This window comes from Centroberyx gerrardi, chromosome 16 (genome assembly GCF_048128805.1).
Source record: "Centroberyx gerrardi isolate f3 chromosome 16, fCenGer3.hap1.cur.20231027, whole genome shotgun sequence".
Classification (NCBI taxonomy): domain Eukaryota; kingdom Metazoa; phylum Chordata; class Actinopteri; order Beryciformes; family Berycidae; genus Centroberyx; species Centroberyx gerrardi.
The window spans coordinates 17,438,146-17,463,661 of record NC_136012.1 but is presented as its reverse complement, the minus strand read 5'-3'; the positions used below and the strand labels follow the sequence as shown (position 1 = coordinate 17,463,661).

The window sequence follows — 25,516 nt, the reverse complement described above, 5'->3', positions numbered from 1 at the left end:
TGTGCCTAATTGTGCTGAGGGTTTGGCAGTCACTCTTACTTTATAAACCACTTCAGTGAGCACATGCCTGTGGAGATGAGTCAGTGGATCAGCACAACGCTGTTGAGTTATTTCACCATCCGTCTCAACGGCTCTTTCACGCGCAAGCACAATATAGCCTGAAATATAGAGGGGATTCAAAAAATGCATGGCAGATTCGGTGAGCTCAGTCTGTCACAACAGCTGCTGACCTTGCACTCCCTCAGGACAGAGTTCCCGGCATCGGCTGGCTCCTCCTTGCTGCTGACTGTTGCATCAATTTCTCACATTACTACTAATACATCTCCAGGGGATTAGGACTGTCAATTGTCAGAAGAGTCAATCATTTGGTTACAAAGACTGTTACAAGTCCACTCAAGAAAGAGACCGTTTTTTGGCAAAAAGACAACATTGCACAGTGGAGATTAATCATCCTCATCCATTTAGAGATTGATAAATAGCACTCTTGTGGCTTTTGTCTCTGAACACCACCAAAGGCATGGAAATATTGACAACAGTGGATGAAAACTGAGACTGCCAGCAGCTCACCATTTTATTGTAGGCTACTTGTTGCTCATTGATCTATTTGACTGCTGACTCCTGTTTCAGATTCCAACAATATTCCCGCCAGTTATAATGAGGAACGCATGCAGGATCTTTTTTCTCTCTGGATTTGATGGTATCATGAGAAGAATATGGGGTAAAGGTGAATAGTGTGTGACTAAGGCCTCAGGAATGCAACGATGACACACTGCCTGTGTCTCTAAATGACATGTCAGGACATGCTGCTGGCTGCCTGTCTCTTTCCCTTTGCCCTCATGCATCAGCTGGCTGATTTTTTTCAACTTTCATTTGACCTGGAATGGTCTGCTGAGGACACATGTTATTTTTAAGCAATTTAAGCAATGGTGTGTTTCACGTTCACACAGGTAAACATGTTTACACCTGGGAGTTGCTGGTAAGTTGTTGTTTTCCTACACATTTTCCCACAGAAGTTAATTACAAGGGGGATATGTGGTTAACAGTAACAGCATTCCCATAACCACTTACTCACCCTCAAATCTCTACTGCATTCAACTAACCACCCACACTCACACACCCACCCACCCACCCACCCACCCACCCACAAACACACACACACTTCACAGAGGGTATGCATAGCAGCACCCTCCTACCAGAAACACTTACATTACATTTAGATTTAGGGAGTGAAACCCTTTGTAAAATTGCATTTAATTGATCAGATTCTTGATAAAACCAAACTAATTTATTGTGATTACAGTGTAGTTTCTGAACTGATGAACAGGCCTGTATCGAGCTGACTGTCCCTATGATGTTTTGTGGACATGATATGCATTATATGTAACCTAGTTTAGTCATTATGTTAATTGTATTATCAATTGACGACGTCTTTAATTAAGGCAAATATTACGTTGTGACTTGTGAGTGACACCATCCAAATAAAGTGTTCTCTAAAGTGTGAAATACCCCCTTCGCTGCTAATCAGGTTTGCGGTTTCCCCAGCTATAGTTAAGGATGGAGGAGGATAATATAATACCTCCATGGGAGAAAAACAGACTTGCTCAAAGCAAACTTTACCCCGGAACGTGAAGCTCGGTTGTACTTACATCGCTTTCTGCCACGCAGGCACAGTCAAGGCAACCAACCACATCCGATGGGTGGGATTAGCTGTCGGATATCCACGTAGTGGCTACCAACGTTAGCTGGGCAGGTAAGTGAAGTGCTATCGCTGTTGTTAATTACTTCTTAATTATAACGTTATTCCTCGGACAAGTCGTACCGACCTTTTTATCACTGTCGTTCAATGCATTTCTGTCAAGTGTCCTGTTCTGTCCCCTCTCTGTTGATAATATCATGTTATTAGCATGTCCAGCTAGCTAGCTAACATTAAGCTACATAACTGGTAGCAAAAGTGGTTAACGTTAGCCTACAAAGAACTTAGTGTTGTATAGTATTATTAGCTGGCTAGTTGGCTAATATTAGCATAAAAAGTGTCGCAGGCCAACGTTTTAGCGATAACTTACCTATGTTACATTAAGTTATCTAGCAGTAGCTGGGCCAAAACATCCCATTGCTTGGACGTTTAGCTAACCCAGCTAGCTAGCTAGCAAAAATAGTTGATATGAAGTAACTAAGTTGGCATTAAACGTTATATTGTTTTTGCTTTAAGCTAACGTCAACGTCAGTGTATGCTACAATGGACCTGCCACAGCATGGGTATCGAGCAAGTAAGTTAAAGATCACATAACACATACAACTAATAATTTGTCACTTAATAAAAGTGGTAACCTTTAGATTCCACTTGGCATCCAATTTTGTGGGACATTTTAGAATAAATCTGTGAGCATGCACAAGTTCTTTCAAAAACAAGACACGAGATATAAGACTCACCTAACTACTGGTGTCATCAAGATAGTAAATCTTGGAGCTGTTCATCTGACAGGGAATGGAAGACAAACTGAGGACACAGTCACAGTACTAAGGGTGATTTTACAGGGAAAGTAGATGCAGTGAAACTAAGTACATTTCTTGTAAGTCTCCATTCATTGTCCATTTAGCAGCTCCTTGTTTTGTCTCTTGACAGCACAGGTCAGAGCTATGTTTCTCTGATCTCTAGCTTTGGGAGGGACTTTTTCTTTCCAAAAATATATATTGAACTGTCTTAGATAAAAGGATTGACAAATGAACTCATTTATCTTTATACTGTTATACATATTAATTAACCTACCAACTGCATCATGTAACATTAAAGTGACATTGCTTAGATTTCCCTTGATATAACTATAATTCAATGCACGCCATTTAGTCTGTTGTGTCCATCCTCTTGCCAGCAAAGCCAAGAGCTCGCGCAGCTCCCCCCACAGGAGACCCCCTCCTGTTTGAGGACACCAGCTCCTCAACGCCACCAATGAACAGTCAGGGATACTACACTCCTGGGTACAATATGGGAGGACCTACAGGTGCCCCTCAGGGGGGTGCTGAGGTGAACAACCTGTTTGCCGACCCAATGGCCAATGCTGCAATGATGTATGGCTCTTCCTTGGCCAACCAGGGAAAGGATATGGTAAACAAAGAGGTGAGAAACTGCAGGTTCTTAATAGCGTGCCTTTAAATACGGTGTGTGTGTGTCGGGGTAACCCATGAATAATTATGCAATTTAATGTGTATTAGAACCATCTCAAAAATCATGGTTCATTTTGCAACTTTGAATAAGCAGATGTTTGCTTTCAGTCCGGTGTCACTTCTCCTGCCACTTTGTAATTACATATTTCGACAAAAGTGACTCTTGCTTTCACAAGGCTATGATTTAACGGTGTGGAAGATAGAGAACCACACACATAACTGCTTTCAGTGACACACAGATCACCTCCCAGGAGCAGTTAAACCATTTCTGTCTTTCAGCTACTCTCCATTACTCCTTTCCCTTATATTGCCTCTCCCACATCCAGAGCCTCACATGCAGCTGATACTTAAATGTGGGGGTAAGGGGTATAATTTTTAGTGGATAGGTTTTCAAGCAAGCGGACCATTCTCTGGTATAAATTTCTATTATTGAAATAACAGTTATTGAGTTTCCCTACACAGTTTCCCCACAATAAGGGAAGAAGTACAATTTAAATGTATATTGCCAGTGGAAGGCACATAAATGAAACTGATTTTGTTCTACTGAAATGGCAACTTTGGTACTTAGTTGGTTATGAAATCATGCACTGTGTGCCAAGCTAAAGTTATGCACAGTCATGAAGGCAAGAGTAGCTGACTCTAAGAATTATTGTGACTCAACTCTGCTTATTAACTTTGGCAGACTTGCACTTCTCATGAGTGAAGTTAATTTTTGCCCTTGCTCTTCCTTTCAGATCGGCAGATTCATGTCTGTGAACAAGCTGAAATACTTCTTTGCTGTCGACACCAGATATGTCATGAAGAAACTTATGCTCCTCATGTTCCCATATACGCATCAGGTAATCAAGGCATTTATCCCTTAAGACATTGTTCCACATCAATGTACGGGATGATACAAAACATTTAACAGTTAAGGACATGTGTGAAATTTTTTTTTCTGGTATCGTAGCTTCAACCACTTATCACATTCAAGCCATGCAAATAAGATAATCAGACACTAATCACTGCTCCGGCATATGTCAGTGCTTTGTTTATAAACATTGTAACTGTGATTGACGGTGCAGATGTAGAAGCACAGTCAAATCAAGTAATTCCCACACACTACTTATACAGATTGTAAATTAAGTCACCACTCCAAACATTCTGTGCCCTGATAATGTATGGATTACACTGAGTGAGAACTGTAAGTCTATACAACACCAGGGTCAAATAGTATTCACAAATAATTTGCAGTGGTTTTTTTTTTACGTGCTTGGAATACCAGATGGGTGGGGTTTACTGCATGGTCAGAAAGTGTCAACACAGAAAAGTATACTAAAGAAGACACTTAATCTGTATTTATTTGTTCTACTGGCCTCAGTTTGTTCTTTTGCAGTAATTGTTGTATTGTCATACTCTGTATTTGGCCTATTTATATTATATCCTCCACTGCTGCAATTACTTAATTTCCCCACGAGGATTAAATTGACTCAAATGCGTTCCTGCGATTGTCTAAACTTTGGCTCTCATTGTATTGTTTCATGTAAGCAAACCCGACCCATCTGGTAATCCAAACAGGTTAAAACAAACACCAAGAATTATTTGCAAATGCTTTCTGACCCCGGTCTGGTCAACACTTTGTTACATTTTGTAATGTGATGTGCATTTGTATGTTCCTGCTAGGACTGGGAAGTTCGTTACCATCGGGACACTCCACTGACACCAAGACACGATGTGAACGCACCGGATCTTTACATACCAAGTAAGTTAATCTACTGTATGTAAAGCTGAATTTTAAAGGCCAACAACCTTTTAACTTGAGCTAAATAAGAAACTATCAACAGCAGAGCATTTTGGGATGCCTGTTTTCTATATTGACTGTACTTTTTTTCTTTTAGCAATGGCTTTCATTACCTACATTTTACTTGCTGGAATGGCCCTCGGCATTCAAAAAAGGTGAATACTTTTTCCTCGTCTAATTTACTTCCAACTACAAATAAATGTATTGGTATCAAGTAATTTAAATAAGCAATGTCTTGTCTTGTCTTTCAGGTTCAGTCCAGAGGTGCTAGGGTTGTGTGCCAGCACTGCTCTTGTGTGGGTCATCATTGAGGTCTTGGTGATGCTGCTCAGTTTGTACCTGCTGACAGTTCACACTGACCTCTCCACCTTTGATCTCATCGCCTACAGCGGATACAAATATGTTGGGTAAGGGTTGTGCTGCACTTGGGATGCAAATCATTCCGATTCAAATCTAAGTTTAAAAAGTACTTTTGTAAATTGGGAATTTTGAAGCATAGCATAGCCAGTGTGAACTGTATTTCGAATTGATGTTGCGGCTGTTTGAGATTTTATTGACACATTTGTTTCCATCTTTCCTGCAGGATGATCTTCACAGTGCTGTGTGGCTTACTGTTCGGCAGTGACGGTTATTTTGTGGCTCTTGCCTGGTCCTCTTGTGCCCTTATGTTCTTTATTGTAAGTATTTTGAATCCTTATTATTATCACTGTACTTATGAATCTGAAGCATTTATAATGGAGTGATTTGTTTCTAAACCCAGATCAATTTAAGTCTAATTTGTGGGCATTTTGAATTAGAAAATATCACTGTTGCACTATTGTAAACTGGACATTTATCATCTTTGAACACAGTCTATTTACTAAAAGAACTATGAATGCCCTATCTACAGCAGTCATTGGCATTGTCTTTGGGTGTAGAAAAATCAGAAAACAGTGCTTTAGCTGACAAAAGGTACACCACACACAAGGGGGCTGAACTCTTAACTTGTTTAATAATCTTTTTTTTCCACAAGTGCAAAAATAAGAAGGCAGTACATGTGTGTTGCATACAGCTTCATCAGGTTTGTTCTCTACAAGGCAACTGCCAACAACTGTGTTAAATAGATCATGTGATGTGTCCTGTGGAGTAACTCAAAACAGTATCCAAGCTTCCAAGCAGTATCACTTGTTACGTTGTTATATGTCAAATGATTTTTCTATTTTTATTTAACAAATTAAAAGTTAAAAATACCTGAACGACAAACTATATATGCTACAGTATTTTACTAATTACTAAATAAGGACATAAGGGACATGATCTGTTTAACACATCTGATGATGGTTGCACAGTACAGAGCAAACCTGATGACGTATTCAAACCACATTTGTTGCTGTTCTATTTTTGCCCTTCTGAAAATTAAAAACGTGGATCAAGTCAGCTTGCCAGCCTCCTTGTGTGCTGTGTACCTTTTGTGAAATGAGACTACTATTTCGGGAGGTTATTGCATTAAGTGTCCATATACTGTATATTTAGAACAAGTAGGCCTGAATTAAAAAGTAAAAGTAAAAAGGCCTGAAAGTAAAAAGCTGTTAAAATCTCCACAGGTTCGCTCTCTGAAGATGAAGATCCTTTCCTCCCTCTCCTCTGACTCCATGGGGGCTGGAGCAAGTGCCAAACCTCGTCTCCGCCTTTACATCACCGTGGCCACCGCTGCCTTTCAGCCAATCATTATATACTGGTTAACCTCTCACCTGGTCAGGTGACCGTGAGGCGTGTGTCACCCTGAAGTCCATATGTCTTGGACCCCCCCCAAAAAAAACCCGTGTTGATGCCCACCTACAGATGTGGTTGTTGAGTGTGACTGTTTGTACACCTGCCTTTACGCTGTTTTGTCCGTCAGCTCAAAACGTATGTAGTCAATATTGAGCTGTAGCGTGTGTTAAGCTTGTCGGATGGATGTGTTCATAACAGAATGGTTTCATTGATTTACCAGCACAGTGAATGGGTTTTGTGCAAGACAGAAAATGTCTCACTGGAAGGCTTTTGTTTTCCACATTGAGTGTAATACTGACAAATGCTTATGTTTTGGCCACCTAACTTTGAGGGACAAGGGCTTTCATTGTAAGATTTGTTTGATTACAGTTCTAAATGGTACACATTCATTTCAAGTTTCCTCTTTTATAATATCCCTCAACATGCTTTTCAGTATTCACACCAACACACACACACACACACACACACATACACACAAATAGCATATTAAACACAAAATGGGAATACCTGTTTTCTGGTATGGTAATGTTGCCGCATTATCTCTCTCATGAATCCTTGATTTTATTTATCAAAATTTGACAGAGCATGACAATGTTTGGATTTTTGTAGAAAAAAATAATAAATATATAAAGCTTTGTGTATTGAATTTCATTGTTTCTCAGTTTTTGTAAGGCTATATAGGCCTATATGTTTTTTAAATGTATGAATTGCTCAGTCTTCTACAGAACTTATGTCTCTATTTGTTAGGATTTTGGTCACTTTGCAAGATTTCACTGCTAAACATAATGCTGGAAATTTAATATCAGACATACGGCGCATGACTGAGACAGAGATGAGGCGATCTGAATTGCAAAATAATGTTGTTTTGTGTGAGACTAGACTGTCAGAGTGAACGGTAATATTCCAGTCTAGACCATTGTCGCGGGAACGCGCTGGGGGACGCGCAGACGGCAAAGCGTCCTTTTCGTTTCCATGGAAACTTTGGACGGGGATAGAACGCGGACGGAGAGGAATTCGACTCCGATACTTGTGTTTGGATATCTGAATTTTACCTTTAACTTTTGAATGACCTATTTCGCACATTTAATGAACTTTGAACCCTGCCAACATCATCTTTTTGGTAATTTGGTAAGTAACTGGTTCATTATTTTAGCAGTAATACCATCACAGAGGTTAACCTGACAAAAGGAAAAGGCGGCTTTCTTGACTAAATGTAACTTTATATTGTACCGCCATTTTCCTACTGAACTGCATTGTAGAGCCATGTGGGAAGACATCCAGACTTTTACGTGCCTTGTGTATTTGAATTGAAACGTACTTGCAATAAATATCGAGTTGAGTTTGTTAAGTACAAGCCTATACAAGCAACCAGCAAATGTCCGTGAACCTGACTTTACCAAGGGACCTAAGTACACCTGTCCACTGCCCACTTATTACATGAGCGTCTATTAAAACTGGACACAGTTTGGTAGCTAACGGTGTACAGATACAGTGGACTTTGAACGTTTTAAGTGAATGCTCATCGGGGGGTAAAAGGTAACTTAGCTAACATTTGACTCAAGCTGTATTTTTTTTTCTCAACACCTCGTATAACCTGTTTTCAATCTAAAACTTTGGAGTTGAGTGAATCTGGAATAGTTAGACCCTGTCTTTGACTTCTGTAGTGAAAGCTAGTTTTACAATGTTTGTTTACTACTGCTTTATCAATAAATAGCATACCTATGCTACTCAGTCCTATGTACAAGGTTGTCCAATTTTAATCTTGATTTACCCTTTTCATTCCTCACAAAACTAATTTTGATTCATTTCTGACTTATCTTTGAACAGAGGTACAACTGAATGACACTGGAAGTTTACCACTGGGACAGAGATGGAGAGTAACTCTCATGCACTGCCACCCCTCCCACCCTCTTCTCCCTGTCCTACCACCCTTGGTGGGTCCCTGCCTTTCTCTTCGTCCCCGCTGCAAACTTCCTCAAACGTCCATGTTTCACTCCCGCTCTCACCTATTTCTTTCCCCCCGTCCCCTACTTCACTTTCTCCCTCGGGCGCAGAGTGCATTCACTCTTCCCCGCTTTCACACTTGTCTCAGTGCCTTGAAGGACAAAACATACACTGCCTCAGCTCAGCAAACACATCCGACCAAGATGATCTGACCTGCCTCAGCTGGCTGCATCAGAGGGGCAACTTGCTCCCGCTACAGCCCCTTCCCAAAATGACACCCCTGCCTCAGCTGGAGGCTCAGTCCCTCGCCCCTACCCAGCCTCCTCCTTCCTCCTCATCCAAGCCCCCATACTCCTTCAGTAGTCTCATCTTCATGGCAATAGAGGATTCACCAGACAAGAGGCTTCCAGTAAAAGGTATCTACGAATGGATTGTGAACAACTTCCCCTACTACAGGACAGCTTCTGGGGGTTGGAGGAACTCCGTTCGACACAATCTGTCTCTGAGCAAGAGCTTCCGTCGCATTCACAGGGACAAGAGCCAGGTGGGTACATACTCTCTTACGGTTTCCTTATTAGGGGCAGCAGGGTCGTGTAGCCCTTCAACCCGAGGACCCAGTCTCAAGCACCCATATCAGCAAACATCCACCCTGCTGAAGTGTCCTTGAGCAAGACACTTAATCCCTACAAGCTGTCGATCCTGTGCTCAGACCTGCCTGTTGGAGGGGGCAGAAAAAGAGAATTTCCCTACAGAGAAATGATAGTTTCATAGTTTCAGTATCATCACTATTACAACCACAATACAATGTGATAAATAAAGGTTCAATGACAACAAAGTATGACTGTGCAGAATTATGTTTATTTCTGAAGCACAAATCTTTCTAGCAATGGCGTTGGCTTGCCAGAATGTAAAAAACAATTTAAAAATGTCATTACAAAGTGCAAATAATATAATTTAGATGGAGAGCTTGTGAAATTGTGATGGACAAGCTGTCTCATTTGTGCTTACTACAGCAGAATAAAATGGAGCTAATATTGCAATAAATTTTTCTGCCCCATGATACCTATTGTCACGTTTTTGTATTGCAATATATTGAATTTCGATGTATTGTCCCATCCCTAATTATTACATAGTCCACATTTGTCAAGGCTGTTATACAGTCTGATGTGTCAACATGTGCTTAACATTGGCATCTTTGCATTGGAATGGGTAGTTTGTTTTAAGTACTGTTTATCTATTTGTTTCAGTCGGTGGGGAAGGGGTCACTGTGGTGTGTGTGTCCAGAGTATCGGCCAGCTCTCCTTGAGGTGCTTAGGAAGACCCATTATTATCACAGCACCAACAGCAACCTGGTGAACAAGCCTGCATTGTGAGTATGATCACACAATTAAAGTATTTATAATACCAAATATTAATTTATTGAACATTCCTACATTTTTGGCTTTTGGGTTAGACATTTGTTGTGTTAATATGGTATGCTTTTCAGTATACTGCTTTCAGATCAAAGCAGTAAAATCTATTAAGTAGCTCTATTTGCCTGAAAATACGTATACTGCATGAGTTCTTTGTGAATAACTTTAAATCTCATACTGAGGCATGTTTTAACCAACAAAACTATATTTAACTAGTTGTCTAACTATCTTCCCATGCTGGATCAGGTTGGAGGGAGCTGACTATGGGGTGTCTATGGTGTGTGACTCTGTGGAAATCTCAGGTTAGTGATGAGGAGACTAAGCATTTCAGAATCACGACAGTGTCTTAAGTTTACATCATTTAGCACAAGAACACGTTACAATGTTTTGTCCAAATGTTGCATATTTGACCTTTTATGAATTTCATTCGGTCTTAAATATTTAGTCAATAGAGTAACAGCTATCTTTGACACCTTTATTACCTGCAGCTTTTTTATTCCTCCTCGGCTTTCTCAGCATGCGACATTGTTCATGTGTTTGTGTTCAGTTGTCGTGGCAACATCCTTCTATTACCTTGGCAACCCATAGTCCCAGCAATAGACTGGCTAGACTCCTTTATGTCTCTTCATTTTATTTCTGAGCCTATGTCCTATATAGGCTAACATGCCTACTGAAGAGTCAGACAACTGGTTGTTCAACCAGCCTGTATGGAAAGAAACGATTCCCTAGAGCAACTTTGTTATGTAAAATATGTGTACTGTGTGTTACATGACTAATTCTGCGTGACACATCGATTATGTGAACTTGCAATGCTAATTTTTGTCTTTTTTTGGTTTAGATTCTCTTTCCCACACCCTCCTCCTGTCCACACCCTCACCCCAAGCCCTGACCGCTGATAATCCCACTCTGTCCGAAAACCCAACTTGCCCTTTGACCCCCGATCACGAGGAGCTTGTCACCATGGAGTCGGTTGAATACCAGGAAGAGGCTGGTGAGGAGATGGAGAAAGACCCCCTGTCAGACAGCGGGTACATAGAGTTACACTATTACCAGTGTCATCAGTACCAGTACCTGGTCCTGCCGAGTGACACTGAACTGGACCTGGAGACTGTGGAAATCCTTCAGCTGGACGCCGAGGCCCAAGAGGCTGCTGGGTCGCTGCTGGACCTGGCAGGCGGCGGACATTAACGTTACATCTAATTTAACAGTCACAGCTGATCTCTAATCTTGCAGTGAGGTGTAAGCAAATACTCCCAACAGACTGACATAGGTAGTGATTTATGTTTTGAAGCTTAAGTGATAGTGGGTGGATTGATAATATTTGTCGAATCTCCTGCTGCGTGCTGACATGTTGACACTGCCCCGAGGCTTACATGGTGGTTTGAGGCTATGTAAATATAGACCACATTATCTGATGCACTAACAAATAAGACTGTAGATCACATTCCTTCTCATGCATTTAGTCTGCTCTTTGGAGTCAGAGGCACTTTCAATGGAGAATTTTGATTTATCTCTCCTGTCGTACAATAACAGCTCGGAGGGAGACTCGAGAATGTGACAGTAAACTGAGAAATACGGATGAATTTCTACTTTTGAGAATTTTGTTTTGAGAACGAGGGAATTGATACAGTGTTTATGTTTTCCATTGTGATGTTTTTAACAAACAAAGGTCATCCTTTTGATCATGTTTGCCACAGTCGTTTGTAAGTATATGGTGTCATGCTACTGAAAACCTGAAACACAACACTCACCAGAACTACAAATATGATATTGTAAACAAAGTTGTCTTTAATCAGGATTTATTTGATTTGAAATTTGAGGTAGAATAGGACTATAATATAAATTCACTGCCATTTAAACCACTCTTCAGGGTATATTGAATTTTATTTCTGAATTTCTGTCTGTAAATTTTTAAGCTTGTATTTTCAAAAAGCTTTAGATTTTGTAATCTGTTAACAAATAAACCTCCATCATTGATGGGATGTTTTTGTGGCTGAAATGAAAATTAATGTCTGTTTTTTTTATGTTCAGACAATCTATCAGATTTTCCTTAATTTTTCATTGCAATTTGGTAACAATAAAACATACATTTTCAGATTTTAGGATTGGATATTATATTTATACATCTATGCTATACTGATGCTGCTTATTTTCGCTAAAACAGTAGAGGGCGTACCAATAAAATAAACATTTAAGTACAACTCTGATCTTGGTTTGACCAGTCTACATATTTTAGCTGTATGTGGCCTCATTTTTGGAGATTTAACCTGTTTCTCGGTCTCTTCTATTCGCTCAAACATTTCAAATATGTTCAAATAATGAGTGTAGTTATATAAACCACCTGCCTCCTGTTTTACATTACCTTTTTGGAAGTTCCGTATTCGTAACTCTACGAGAAGAACTACATTTCCCATGACTCTGGGGCACCTGTGGTATTTTGTGAAATGTAGTTCATAGACTGTCCAAAATACAAGCAGGAAACTACACGAAAACTACACTTCCTACACGACATTGCACAGGTTAAAGACGGAAGCCTTCCGAGTTTCGTAGTGGAAAAAAGTTCTTATGGTTGTTTTCATGTCAGTAGCAGTTTAAGCTACGTTTCTGTCGTTTCTCCAACTCGCATGTCTTTGTGTTGAAGCCGTTTGTTTTAGGATACCAAAGGTAAAATTGTTAACATGACGTTGTGCAATAGTAGAAAGTCAAACGTTAGCTTTGCTTTGGGTTGTGAATCCCGCAAGGTTGCTATTATTGGTTTTAATCACACTCGTTCTCCTTAACCAGCTAACGTTAACGTCAACTAGCTATCACGTTAGCTTTTGTCAGTGTGTTTTGTTTGAGAGCATATTGTGAAACACAAAAGCTAATATAGCTTGTTAGTTAGCATTACAAAATGTATATACTTTAATTAGCTTGCTGGATATCTTATCGTCACGCCAGTTTTCTTCATTAAACATTTTGTTTAGTGTTGGCTAGCTAACGTTAGAGAGCTGGTTGGCTGCATTTGCAATGAATGTCTGTGCGCCGTTTGTCTCTGTATTGTTAACGTAACATCGCTGCTTAGGTTTGGCAGTTGTAAGATTAGGCAACTTTCAGGCAATGTGGTGCTTTCACTTAAGCAAGGTGTAGCCACATTGCAAAACATTGTTTGGTTTCATAGGTACAGAGTTTTCACTCTTTATTGCAGCACCTCTGTCAAACACTCATAGCAGAGAAATGCATGGCATGCCACTTGTGAACCGCCACACCTTAGCTTAAAGTGAACACCTAACATAATCGGTGTTGTTTTTTTTGGTGAAGGAGAGAGAGAACTTTGCGTTTTAACCACCCAGTTCTGTCATACAAGCACCTCCCTGTCTTACTCATCATGGGAAAGGACCACCTCTCTAGGCAGCAACAATGAAGTCCATTGACAGAGCTAAAATGAATCTGTGTGGTTGAGAGCATGCTATATCCAATAGCTGGGGGCCTAAGAGCACCCCGCAGTCAGCTTTACACAGAGCTAAACATTGTCTCTGATGAAATGCTCTGTGTATGTCTAATTTTTCAGTAGGCGCGCCCGAAATGGTATTCACTGTCAGAGGTCTATCAACTTTGTTATCGGCTTGATGTGAGCCGAGCATAACTAACATTCAACTATTACTTCTTGTTTGTGATATCCACAGGGACCAATACCTCTAACTATGGGGAGCGACCCGGGCCCAGTTCAAATCGTTACAGTGTGCAAGGAGGAACATTCCTTTGCCTTGGACACGGAGGCTTTGGCACGAGTTTTGTTGGCCCCTGAGGTCCGAGACAAGCATGTGGTGGTGCTCTCGGTGGCTGGAGCCTTCCGAAAGGGGAAGAGCTTCCTGCTTGACTTCATGCTCCGTTACATGTACAGGAAGGTGAGTTGCACTGTAATATGATCAGTGAGCCCCCCCATCCACCTTCTCCACACAACATATCTTGAGCTCCATATCAGTTCACAATACTCAGAGGCCTTTGTCTCAAATTCAAAAGTGGCCAGTATGATGTTGCAATATTTTCATGTTAATTAATAATTGTCTAGAGCAGGAGTAGGCTACACGATTAGATCCTCCTTTCCGGCTGAAGTGTGCTAATCAGTGAAATCACTTGGGTGTAGCCTTTGGCTGGCATGAACACCTGTGGACTCCTGGCACTCCATGGCACACGGTTGCCCATCCCTGCTCTAGATTAATTTTTTCCAACACATCTGAATTGACTGGTTCACTGAACAGGAATAATGATCAGAGTATTGAGTTGTGTTGTTAATTATCATAATAGTGGGAATTTCTGTGTGCAGTCGGGGAAGAAATTCTACTGCAAATTATATAATTCAGGGTGTTTTGAAGTACATGACAGTGCATGTTTGGATAAACAAGGTTTCACTATGTCACTCAGTATGCTCCTGACTACTCTTGAAACTAATTTGTATTTCTGCAGGATAATGAAAACTGGCTGGGTCAGGATGATGAGCCCTTGACTGGGTTTTCCTGGAGAGGGGGTTCAGAACCAGAGACCACAGGCATCCAGCTGTGGAGTGAGGTGTTCCTTGTCCAGAAGAATGATGGAACTGAGGTACCTACACATTATGTTTTTAGGGGGATAAATCATAAAATAACTGAAAAAATATAACACTGAAATGGCCTTTGAGCAGTGACTGCACAATAGTTATTGAATTATTTTCAATTTGTCAATGAATATTCACGTAGAGACTTTCTTCAGAGGTTCCTTTTCTCACTTGGGCCGTCATCTGATTCTGTTTCTTCAAAGTCCTTCTCTATTCAGCTTAAGATTGAATTGTTTTGCCACAAGTCATTTTAGTCTATGTTAGAAAGCATTACTCCAAAGAGAAAAGTTTTGCTCTTTTGCTACAAATGAGGGTGGAATTGAGTCAGTGGAAGAAATGGGAGTCAGTGGTTTTACGAAGTACACAATTAGCTCCACAATGTTGAAGCAGTCATGTGCTTTGAGGCTTCCCACACACTATCTCTACACAGGCCCTGTTTTGCCCTATATTTGGTTAAACTCCCCAAATGTAATGCAGATCGTTTTATGCATGGTGAAATTATACATCGCTTTCCTTTTATTTATTTGTCATATGAAGAGAACTCTCCAAATTCTCAACACTCAACAAATTACAAAAAAAGGCATAAAACAGAGGTAACTTTGACTCACAAATTCACAACCCTAATCGTATACAAAGCAGTTATTTTGAATAATAATGTGTCTCTGTGGTCCTGTAGGTGGCCGTAGTATTGATGGACACACAGGGAGCCTTTGATGACCAGTCCACTGTGAAGGACTGTGCCACCATCTTTGCCCTCAGCACCATGACCAGCTCAATGCAGGTGACTGATCTCCTTTGCTATTATTGGTAATTTAGTCATTTCTTATCTCTTCCTGTAATGTATGCTTATACACTCTCTTTTTTGTAGATCTATAATCTCTCACAGAACATACAAGAGGATGATCTGCAGCAGCTACAGGTTTGTTTACATCAGTATAGCATAAGTATGGATACCTAAAGCAAGGAATATAGAATATCAGGGACGTTTGCTTTTTTGGTCTTAAATAGGAACTACACGTGTGTTTTACTAATTTTAAGTCATTGTTTTTGTCATTGCTTTAGATAGCAGGTGCTTTTCATGATTTTTGCATCTTACTATCAATTTTGCATAATGGCTGTCATTCTACTTCCTCCTCACAGCTGTTCACTGAGTATGGCCGCCTTGCCATGGATGAAATCTTTCTGAAGCCCTTTCAAGTAAGGGAACCACAACATTTTGTCCATTGTTGCTCATGTTGGACATGGATCTAACATTTTTTTTTGTTTTTAATGAAGGTGTTTGTGGCACTTGATTTAACACTTTCCTCTCTTCCTATAGTCTCTGATGTTCGTAATCAGGGATTGGAGTTTTCCCTATGAATACACCTACGGCTTGAAAGGGGGCAATGATTTCCTGGATAAACGGTTACAGGTACCAATTCTGTCTTATTGGTGAGGTTGATGTGGCAGAATATGATAAATACACTTGGACCTCAGCTAGATAGAACTAAAGAACTTATTGCTTATTAATAGACTTAAGTTCTATCCAAGTTCTGCAGTTGGGAATTCACCTTACCATGGTGTTGTTTTGAAGGTTAAGGAGGCCCAGCACGAGGAGCTGCAAACAGTGAGGGAGCACATCCACTCTTGCTTCACCGACATTTCTTGCTTCCTGTTGCCCCACCCTGGGCTGAAGGTTGCCACCAGTCCTGCCTTCCAGGGCCAACTTAGTGGTAAGCTTCCCAGTTTGTCCACCCTAGTTTGACTCCCTTTTAGGACAATATTTAGCAGAATGGCCAATACATATGTGTTATACTAAGAGTTATTACACTTAATGTGTCAGATGTGGCGCCAGAGTTCAAAAAGGAGCTGCGTTGCCTGATTCCGACTCTGCTGCACCCAGACAAACTGGCTGAGAAAGAAATTAACGGCAACAAAGTCACTTGCAGGGGCCTGCTTGAGTTCTTCAAGGTAAAATCCTCTCCATTCAAGCGCTCATGCTAAAACTGAATCAGGATGTCATTACTGATATTGTCATTTTTGTGTTGACAGGCATACATCAAGATTTACCAGGGAGAAGACTTACCACACCCAAAGTCCATGCTGCAGGTACATGCAGAATTAATATAAGTTTGGACATGCCACACATTTTTCAAGTACACTATTGTTTATATTCCTCTGTGTTGCCATTCAATCAAGCATAAGGATATGCATTAACATGTTCTGTTTCTTATCCACTCTAATATTTTTTACATTATGTCTCTTTCACAAGGCAACAGCAGAGGCCAATAATCTGGCAGCAGTGGCAGCGGCTAAAGACCAGTATTACAAGAACATGGAGAAGGTGGGTTCATGATTTGTGAATGAAGTGAGAATTTGTGTATCATGCTCACTTAGATGTTGAAGATGGTGAATATGCCTCTTCACTCTATTCTTCACTATAGGCCGTGCCGCATGAAAATCAGTGCAACATGCTTAATGAAAACACCTATTGGAGAAGCTTTCCAGATAATGATAAAAGGTTGACAAGTGGCAATGCAAATGTTTTTAAGGATGAATGTGTTAATTCATCTGGAGGCACGTGACATCATTTTGATTATATATTTATGTTTCATGCTCTTCGTGCTTTACTGGTTAAATGATAAAAGGTGTGAACAAGAAGGACCATCACCCAATAGGCAGGTCTCTCCATTAATTATTTTCTTTGACACGTGTAAGTAACGTTGCCTAAAGTGTCCAGAAAAGTATCATTTTCAGGGACTATAGACTATTTTATAGACATTTAAAGAAAATGACACAGGCTTGACCAAACCAAATTATGGTGTCACAGCTTTGTTTTGTAACCTGCCTGTACATCTGAAATCCAAACTCTGTTGCCTGGTACAGACAGCACTTAAGGTCATGGGAGTTAAAGAGCACCCATCCCTCCAGGCCATCTACAAACCAGTCAGTCAGCACATCGGCTCAAAAAAATAATCTCTGACCCTTCTCACATTCTCCACCCAGAATATGAGCTACTCCCCTCCGGCAAATGATTCAAGGTCCCCTGATACATATTGAACTGCTATAAAAACTCACTTGTGCCAGTGTCGATCAAGACCTTAAATGCAAAGGGCAATACTTAGGCCGGAGGGTCTGTGCAATATGTTGCTGCCTCACTGAACTGTCTGAATGTTTACATTTTAGATGTCTGACTATCTTATTGACCTATGGTATGTTTCTTTTGTACTGTATCTATGTGAGTTGTTTTTAAGAATGGCAGTGCTAAGTCCATGACAAATTTCCAAATGGGACAATCAAGTTTAAACTGAAACTGATCTAAGAATGTAATCGATTGCTGTGGGTGAGACATAATGCATGTCGAGAAAAATCCATGCTTAGTTACGTGCTGTGGTCCATGAAAATACCAAAAATCTTTGTTTGTTTTTATTTTAGTGTTATTTGAGGACATTACATTTTTATGTTGGTTTTTATCAACAGAGGAAGGATGATTAGAAATCTTGTTAAATGTTAACAAGAAATCCCTGGTGAAGTTAATGTAATCTTGACTACAAACACCCTTTCTCACGTGTCTTTCTCTCCGTTTCCCTGTTTAAGGTTTGTGGGGGAGAGCTGCCCTATGTGGCTCCTGACTCTCTAGAGGAGAAGCACCACTTTTTCTTCCGAGAGTCTCTTCACACCTTTTCGTCCACCAAGAAGATGGGCGGACAGGAGTTTTGCGACCGTTACCAAGCACAGCTGGAAGCAGAGCTAGTGGAAATGTGGCAGTCTTTCAGCAAGCACAATGAGGTAAGAGTCTATCCCACATACATGTGTCATTGCTGATTGCTGATCTATTTTCATTTTTAATTTTCTGTAGAATTAATTGAATCTTATGCACAAAAGCAGGTGGTAGATGTTCTTCAGTGGTGTAGACCTACAGAGTTAATACAACATCAAAATGCTTGCTATATTTCATCCATTTATTGTATTTATTCAATAAAACAAAATCATTTTCCCACTTTGAATGATTGTATTCATGAATGATTATTCCACAATACATGCATGGGTGTTTTTGGCAAGTATATGGTTTGATAAGTATTCTTAATAATGTGCTTTTCTCTTTTTTTTATTCTCTTTAAAAGTCAAAAAATGTCTTCAGTGCATTCCGGACACCCGCCGTGCTGTTTGTCCTCGTGTGCCTCCTGTACGTGCTGTCGGGCGTGTTGCTCTTCATCGGGATGTCTACCGTCGCTTTGGCATGCGACTGTGTTCTGGGCGTCGCCATGATCGCCGTGCTGTCCTGGGCCTTCATCCGCTACTCTGGTCGGTACCGGGGTGTGGGAGAAGCCATCGACCAGGCTGCGGGCGTCCTCCTGGAGCAGGTGAGAATGACAGGGGCGGTAGTCAGTTTGTGTTAGTTGGTGTGTTTCTATATGGCATTCAGAGCACCCTGTTACATATTAGAGCCAAAGCATTGCATACAACTACAAAACGCCACAAGAGGGAGCAAAGGAGACAGGTGACATGGGAAGACTTATACCTTTTTTTTTTTTATCCGCAGGGCAAAAAAAACAAGACTATGATTATAAATAATCAACAGTTACTCTCACGGTTGAGTAGGAGTGGTCATGGTTTGGCACTGTCTGGTTTCTGAGTCTTTAACAGGCTGAAGAGCAACGAAACCCATTAGTGTTCTGGATGAGTTCCAGGGTCCAGAGAGAACATGCAGGGATCCCAACCTAAAGGGAATTGAAGTAGTCTAGCAGTGTCTGAAATTAAGTTTTTGACTCGCCTGCCAATAATTCACCAGCCAAAGTAATTGTAATATGTATTTTTCCATAAAAAAAATATGCACCCTAGTCATTTTCTGTTTTTTTTAAAGATTGTATTGTGGGCATTTTTTGTCTTTTATTAGACAGTTCAAAGTTGAGACAGACAGGAAAGACTGGGAGACAGAGGGGGGATGACATGCAACAAAGGTCTTGGGTTGGATTCGAACCCTGGAACTCACGTTTACATGGTACACGTCTTAGACCACTGATTCACCAGGATGCCCCCACTCTAGTCGTTTTCAATGCTGTTTCATGTAAAGAATAAGATACTGTGTGAAACACTCAATAAAGAGACAAGCAGATTTAGAGTTGTAACTTAAAACTTGCCCAACTCAACTTGCTCAACTGTAAGGCTAGTGAACCATCCAGGCAGAGGAGAAGCAGGAGGAAAAGTTTGCAGGAGTTTAGATGCTACCACTTTGTGTAGAGCCAGCATTACAGGCAGCCAGACAGGAGCCTGTTTAATACAGAGCCATTGTTGCTGTGATTGGATTGGCTCACGGTCAGATAAAGTGTATGGTGGTCAGCAGGAAGAAAGTTTGTGGACAGGCAAAGACCAAAGACTGTGTATAACCAAAGAATCCAAATGTTATTGTCTAAACAAGTGCAATATCGTGGGCAACCTTTACGGATTCATCCACTAAAGACAGGGTGTTCATTTTGGACCCTGGTCTAGTGAAGAGATAACTAGGGCTTCTGAGCAAGCAGCTGAGTCCCTGGTGAGGACAATCCAGGCTCAGTGGATGCAATATAGTGCTACAACTCTACCGGATCAGGTTTTTACTGTGGTATTAGTTGTTGAGATTCCCACCAAGTCTCAGAAGGAGACATCATGATGCTGTCGGTGGTGGTGGAGTGAGGTTTGAATCGGTTTTTTTTTTGCCAAGGAAACTCAGTAGCCCATTTCTCTCACATTTGAGCTTGAGTTGGTCTGCAAACGTCGTCATGGTGTCATGATGTAAGCCAGTCCCTGCAGATGCCAGATGTGCGATATATGTATTGGTTCAACTATCTGTGGGGCTGCTTTCCCTGGCCTAGGTCAGGTCATTTCTAACCAGTGACGGCAGCAAAGAATTTGATGTAGTCTGTAAACCGTCTCTTCGTCATATGGCTCCATGTACGCACGGGCCAGCTGTGTTTCTAGCTTGCTAGCCCTCAGTCTTGTCCATAAAGTCTATTTAATGTTCTGGGTGCCTGCAGGTTCAAACTGCCTCCTCATAGAAAACTCGAGTCAGACTCCTGAAGTGCAAAATTCACATCTGTAGACATTTTAATGAGATATGGATCAAGGAAACATCAACATTGCACAGGTAGGAAAAAATATGACAGACAAGATTGAGAGATGAAATCAAATGGACGATGCAGAGAAGCCCAAGTCATCACATGTTGGAAGGAGCGCTTCAGATGCAACGCGCAGAGCATTTGTGCATTTGATCACTGTTTGCAGTCAAATGAATGTCCTCTCCCTTTCTCTGTTTTCAGGCCACTGTGGTGGTGAACAAGTCGAGAGGGACAGCTGCTGTTGAACAGAAGAAATCCAGTTAGAGGACCTCTGAACCTTCGTAATCTCGATGCAATGCAACCAGCGCACAACACAAGCACACATTCAGCACTAAAGCCTTATCAAGCCTCCCCTTGGAACAAACATGCAGCAAAACAACACTACATTGGCACAGGGTAAAAAAATATGATGCCAACTCACCAGCATATCTTCATATGCAGAATCTTCTGCCTAGTAAAGTCCAGGCTTATGTATATAGAGGTGGGTGGAGTCACTGAGGCGGGGAATTATCACTGCCCAACACCTCTTAATGATCCTTGGTGTCTTACATCGACACTGCCATCCTTTTACATGTTTACCATTGGTCTTAATAGACGATCTGTTGTTGTTTACCTAGAAACTTTAGGCACAAATACATTTTGTTTTGTTCCTTCTTTTCTTTTTATTTCAATTGAAAGCATCATACTTTGTTGTTAATGACCGTTGTTCAGTCAGGGGTAGTCAGGGTGCTTTTCAGTCACACAAAGCTTCAGCAGTATATGTCTTTAAACAGTTTACTATAATATGCTGGCTTTAATGCATATACATTTATACGTCTTTACCTTGTGGCCTTAAATACATTCCATTCTGTTTGTAGTTTTCCAATATGTTTGATATAAACTAGCATCTCCAGCAGGTCAACTGTCTCTATTTAGAAAGGAGAAGAGGAAAAGCACTTTCGCCTAGCACAGCAGATCTCTTCGCGCTTATTTTGTAACCCGCATGTAACGGGAGAGCAGATGATGACATGTTGCATTATTTTGAGAGTTTCAAATGCTTTGCTGTTTATTCCTTGATGGAAATATGTTATAGTTTGTAGATTTAGATCATTAGAGTCTTCGTCTAGTAGAACTTATTGTGTTCTTTAAATTCTTCAAACTCCAAAGATAATACATTATTGGAATAAGTGATAAACATCCAACTCAGAGTAAAACTGTTGACCAGTCAGCCAAAGAGTTAGCTTTAAGTACCGTATTTGCATATCAACACTTTAAATACATTTTGGCCCTGTACTCTTATCGCTTTGAATATAAAATAATTAATATAATGTAAAATAGCATCTATGTAGACATAAAATGTTTCATTATTGAGCATACAGTGGAAAATTGCTTTATCACTGAAACATCCCATCTGTAAATGGAACAAACGTATAACAGCCAGGACATTGTTCACATAGACAGACCAGAATACACAAGTTACATAAACAGTAGAAACATTCAGTAAATGACATTAAGTGCCTATGCTATGTATGTTTGTACATGGTGCCCCAATTTTATGGAGGCAAAAGCTATTCAGACAGATTTTGATCAAATTCAATAAAGTAGTTGTCAAAAAATCTTGCCATGTAATGTCAGGAAGCTTGCACCTTAAAAAAAATGTACCAGACTCTTATTCTTATTTCGAGGGACCGTTCCAAGCCTGTGCTGTAAGCTCTCAGCTTTTTTTTAATGTATCCTTATAAAAATGAATCTGTGGACTCTGATCTAAATCACTCTGATGCAGAATAGAGTACATGTCTACCTGACTGCATGTAAAAGAACTTCAGCTGTAATATATCTGAACTCTTACGGTCCAATCTTTACTGTTACTGATTCTCCTTAGAAGTTGTGTTATGGTCTTTAATGGAGTAGCTTCTGTGTTTTGTTTGAATTGCTAAAAACCCATATTAACTGTCCTAAGTGTATAAAGCAACTTGCTGACTTGAAACTACATGAACAAATACAAACTGCTTTCTTCTCAGTGAAGTGCCCATTGAAAATGGTGATGAGATATCAAACCATCTTCAAACCATCATGTGCCTGCTGCAAAGCTTTACCCGATGCATGGACGACTTAAATGTTAATGTAATGGTTATATAAACTTTTACCTATATTACAGAGCAGAAAAATGATGATTTGGGGCGATCTGATACTTCTGGTCCTCGTTTACATGCAGTCATGTTTTCCATACATCAGAGTCATATAGAGAATTGAGCTGTGGACTGCACAAGGGATTTATTGGCTATTTATTTTCCCTTGCAGAGCCAAGCAGGGTTTCCCAGGCCAACTCAAAATGATTTTAGCATTGGATGAAAGGACTTGCACAGACCTACCTACACTGAACAAATTGTCTCTGCATATAAGGAGATGAAAATCCAATCACAAAAACGTTGGATTTGGTTTTGGAAAATAAGCTGTTAAAATGCCAAGAGACTGTAGCACGGGCATACCTGAAAATACGACGCAAAGATTCTGGTGATATTTGTATTGCACTCTTCTAGAAGTGACTGGGTGTAAAGTATTTTGAATAACATGATACAAATGATTTAAATATTAACACTAATCTATTCAAACACAACTGTCTGTACTTTAACATCATGGTGATTGCATTATAGTATACCTTAAGTCATATGAACACGGGGCCAAAATGTAAAACAGTGTCATTAACTAGAGAAATGTGGAGGACAAGAGACTTTTTTTCCTCAGAAATTCTAAATCTATGATCTCCGAGCTTCACTTTGCACATTCCACTTCTGTTCCTTTCCATAAGAGGAGGAAACTTAGATGTTTTAAAGCATTTAATATTGCACTTCCCCTCCTCTTTTTGTGCTTTTTTTTGCATACAGCTCATTCCAAAAGAGGAAAAAGATGCATGAAATATTGCAGTTACTGCCATTGTAATCATCTTTTTGCAGGAGTATGGTGGCCTTGATTTGAGAAATGCTGTTTTATAAAGAATAAACAGAGCTTGAGAGAAGTGTTGTTTTTTTTAATTTTATTATTTTAATATGCCTTCTTCCTTAACTGGGTACATTTTAAACAATATTGTAGTGGAGGATAAACCCACTTAAACTCAATTTAAAGAAGTATAAAACTGGTATAAAACTTAGATGAGGATATAGGGTCTTTTAAGGAAAAACAAATCACTACTCTTACAAAAATATGGATATTTGTCACTATTGTTGGCTGTTTTGCCTCATGATGATCACCGACTGGAGATTATAGTTTACGCATCTTTTTATTCATAACGGTTATTAGGCTTACACAGGTGGATCCACCTGTCCCAAAAACCAACGCTGCTACAATATGAAGCTGATCGACCTGGGCTATGAAATATAAAATGGTGAAATGAAGAGCGGCAGCATCCATTCATTCTCTATTTGCGCGAATCTGCCCATCCCCATTTGATTTGACATTCTTGTCCCTTCTTCTCTCCTTGTTCTCGCTGCCTGCAGATATGCCGTTGCTTCGTCTCTCCACTTCTCCGCTTTCCTCCGCTTTCTCTCTCTCTTTCTCTCCCTGTATCCCCTTCTCTCTCTCTCTCTCTCTCTCTCTCTCTCTCTCTCTCTTTCCGTCTCTCCCTCTCCCTCTCTCTCAACGCGTACTGAAATCTGCTTTAGCGAAATTCGTGTCCCTTGTTTCCTTATATGGTGATCAGCGTCGCGGCCCGCCTTGTAGCGAAGCGCGTGCACCGCCGCCGCTACCATTCGCTTCCATATTTGGAAGTGAGTTCAACAAACCCTGCGGAGGGTGGGGTGAGAGAGAGGGAGAGAGAAAGAGAGCGAGAGAGAAAGAGAGAGAGAGAATGAACGACAGCGGTGGAGAATTTCCTCCATCATGGAAACCGCTTTGCGCTTGTCTGCAGAATGTCGGTCAAAACAGAAGAGGCCACACTAATGTTTTTTAATCACATACACACACACACACACACAGACCTTGGCATAGTAATTAATAGCAGTTGTGCGCGTATTTAAAACCAACGCCCGATTTCCCCCATGATCAGATGCTACGCTCAGATTCATATTAGGCCACAGCCACATAATATGTATAATAATAGCCTACGTAGACATAGTCATTGTATCTGTTAAGTAACGACCTGAAAAATAAGAGATCTGATTTATTTGAATTCCACTGACAAAACACCCGTAGAGTAGCCTATTATAGGGCCTAGGTGGCTACGATGGTAATGCTCATGCTAATTAACATATCACGCCTCAAGCTGAAATGATTCTAAAATCCCTTCCGTCATTCAGTTAATTACCTACATATTTCCAGGGTGTGTAGGTATAGCTAGTTTATGCAAGGACAATACAAACACATATTCCCATAATGCTCTCCGCTGTATCTCACTGCCCACTTGGTGTGTTTGTTTTATGCATAGATGCTGGCCGCCAACACAAAGGAAACGGACATAAAATTCTTACTAGAGGTTACAATGCAACATGGGGAAGAAAACGAACAAATATGAGAAAGGATAGAAAGATAGGAGGTGAAATATTGCTATCATACACTGATATTATATATATCACGTCTAGCAATGGTGGGCAGCAATTCATATCTAGTAAGGACTTGCCTGGGCTCATCAGCTAACGTTATTGTTTTGAGAATATTATCACATTCATTTGTGTATATAAGCCATCAAACTGAAGCAAATTAAACAACTGATTAGATTCACCGCCCTCTCATGTGCGACAAGCGACAAAATAAGTGAATAATTGCAAATGGAAAAACGGCAAGTTGGGCGATCATGTGTTAATATGCGCTCCCGGTCGTGCTCGTGCACCTTATCCAAGTAAGGAGC

General features: G+C 40.4%; 3 protein-coding genes across 3 annotated transcripts; all 3 read left to right on the top strand.

Annotated features, from left to right (window-relative positions):
• Positions 1-1,651: 1,651 nt before the first annotated feature.
• On the top strand, positions 1,652-7,340 carry yif1a (Yip1 interacting factor homolog A (S. cerevisiae)). Its single transcript, XM_078289112.1, has 9 exons — positions 1,652-1,750; positions 2,210-2,267; positions 2,871-3,115; positions 3,897-4,001; positions 4,825-4,903; positions 5,040-5,097; positions 5,194-5,349; positions 5,526-5,619; positions 6,526-7,340. The coding sequence occupies exons 2-9, from the start codon at positions 2,237-2,239 to the stop codon at positions 6,682-6,684; spliced, it is 927 nt and encodes a 308-aa protein (XP_078145238.1). The 5' UTR covers positions 1,652-1,750; positions 2,210-2,236; the 3' UTR covers positions 6,685-7,340.
• A 1,240-nt stretch (positions 7,341-8,580) lies between these two features.
• LOC139930697 (forkhead box protein N2) lies at positions 8,581-11,238 on the top strand. Its single transcript, XM_071923939.1, has 5 exons — positions 8,581-8,628; positions 8,787-9,182; positions 9,886-10,007; positions 10,297-10,352; positions 10,934-11,238. The coding sequence occupies exons 1-5, from the start codon at positions 8,581-8,583 to the stop codon at positions 11,236-11,238; spliced, it is 927 nt and encodes a 308-aa protein (XP_071780040.1).
• A 1,358-nt stretch (positions 11,239-12,596) lies between these two features.
• On the top strand, positions 12,597-23,686 carry LOC139930658 (atlastin-3). Its single transcript, XM_071923895.2, has 14 exons — positions 12,597-12,714; positions 13,716-13,937; positions 14,497-14,631; positions 15,300-15,404; positions 15,492-15,542; positions 15,764-15,820; positions 15,942-16,034; positions 16,197-16,335; positions 16,446-16,573; positions 16,655-16,711; positions 16,875-16,946; positions 18,200-18,391; positions 18,727-18,966; positions 20,899-23,686. Exons 2-14 carry the CDS (start codon positions 13,734-13,736, stop codon positions 20,959-20,961), a joined length of 1,536 nt encoding a protein of 511 aa, XP_071779996.1. The 5' UTR covers positions 12,597-12,714; positions 13,716-13,733; the 3' UTR covers positions 20,962-23,686.
• Positions 23,687-25,516: the final 1,830 nt, after the last annotated feature.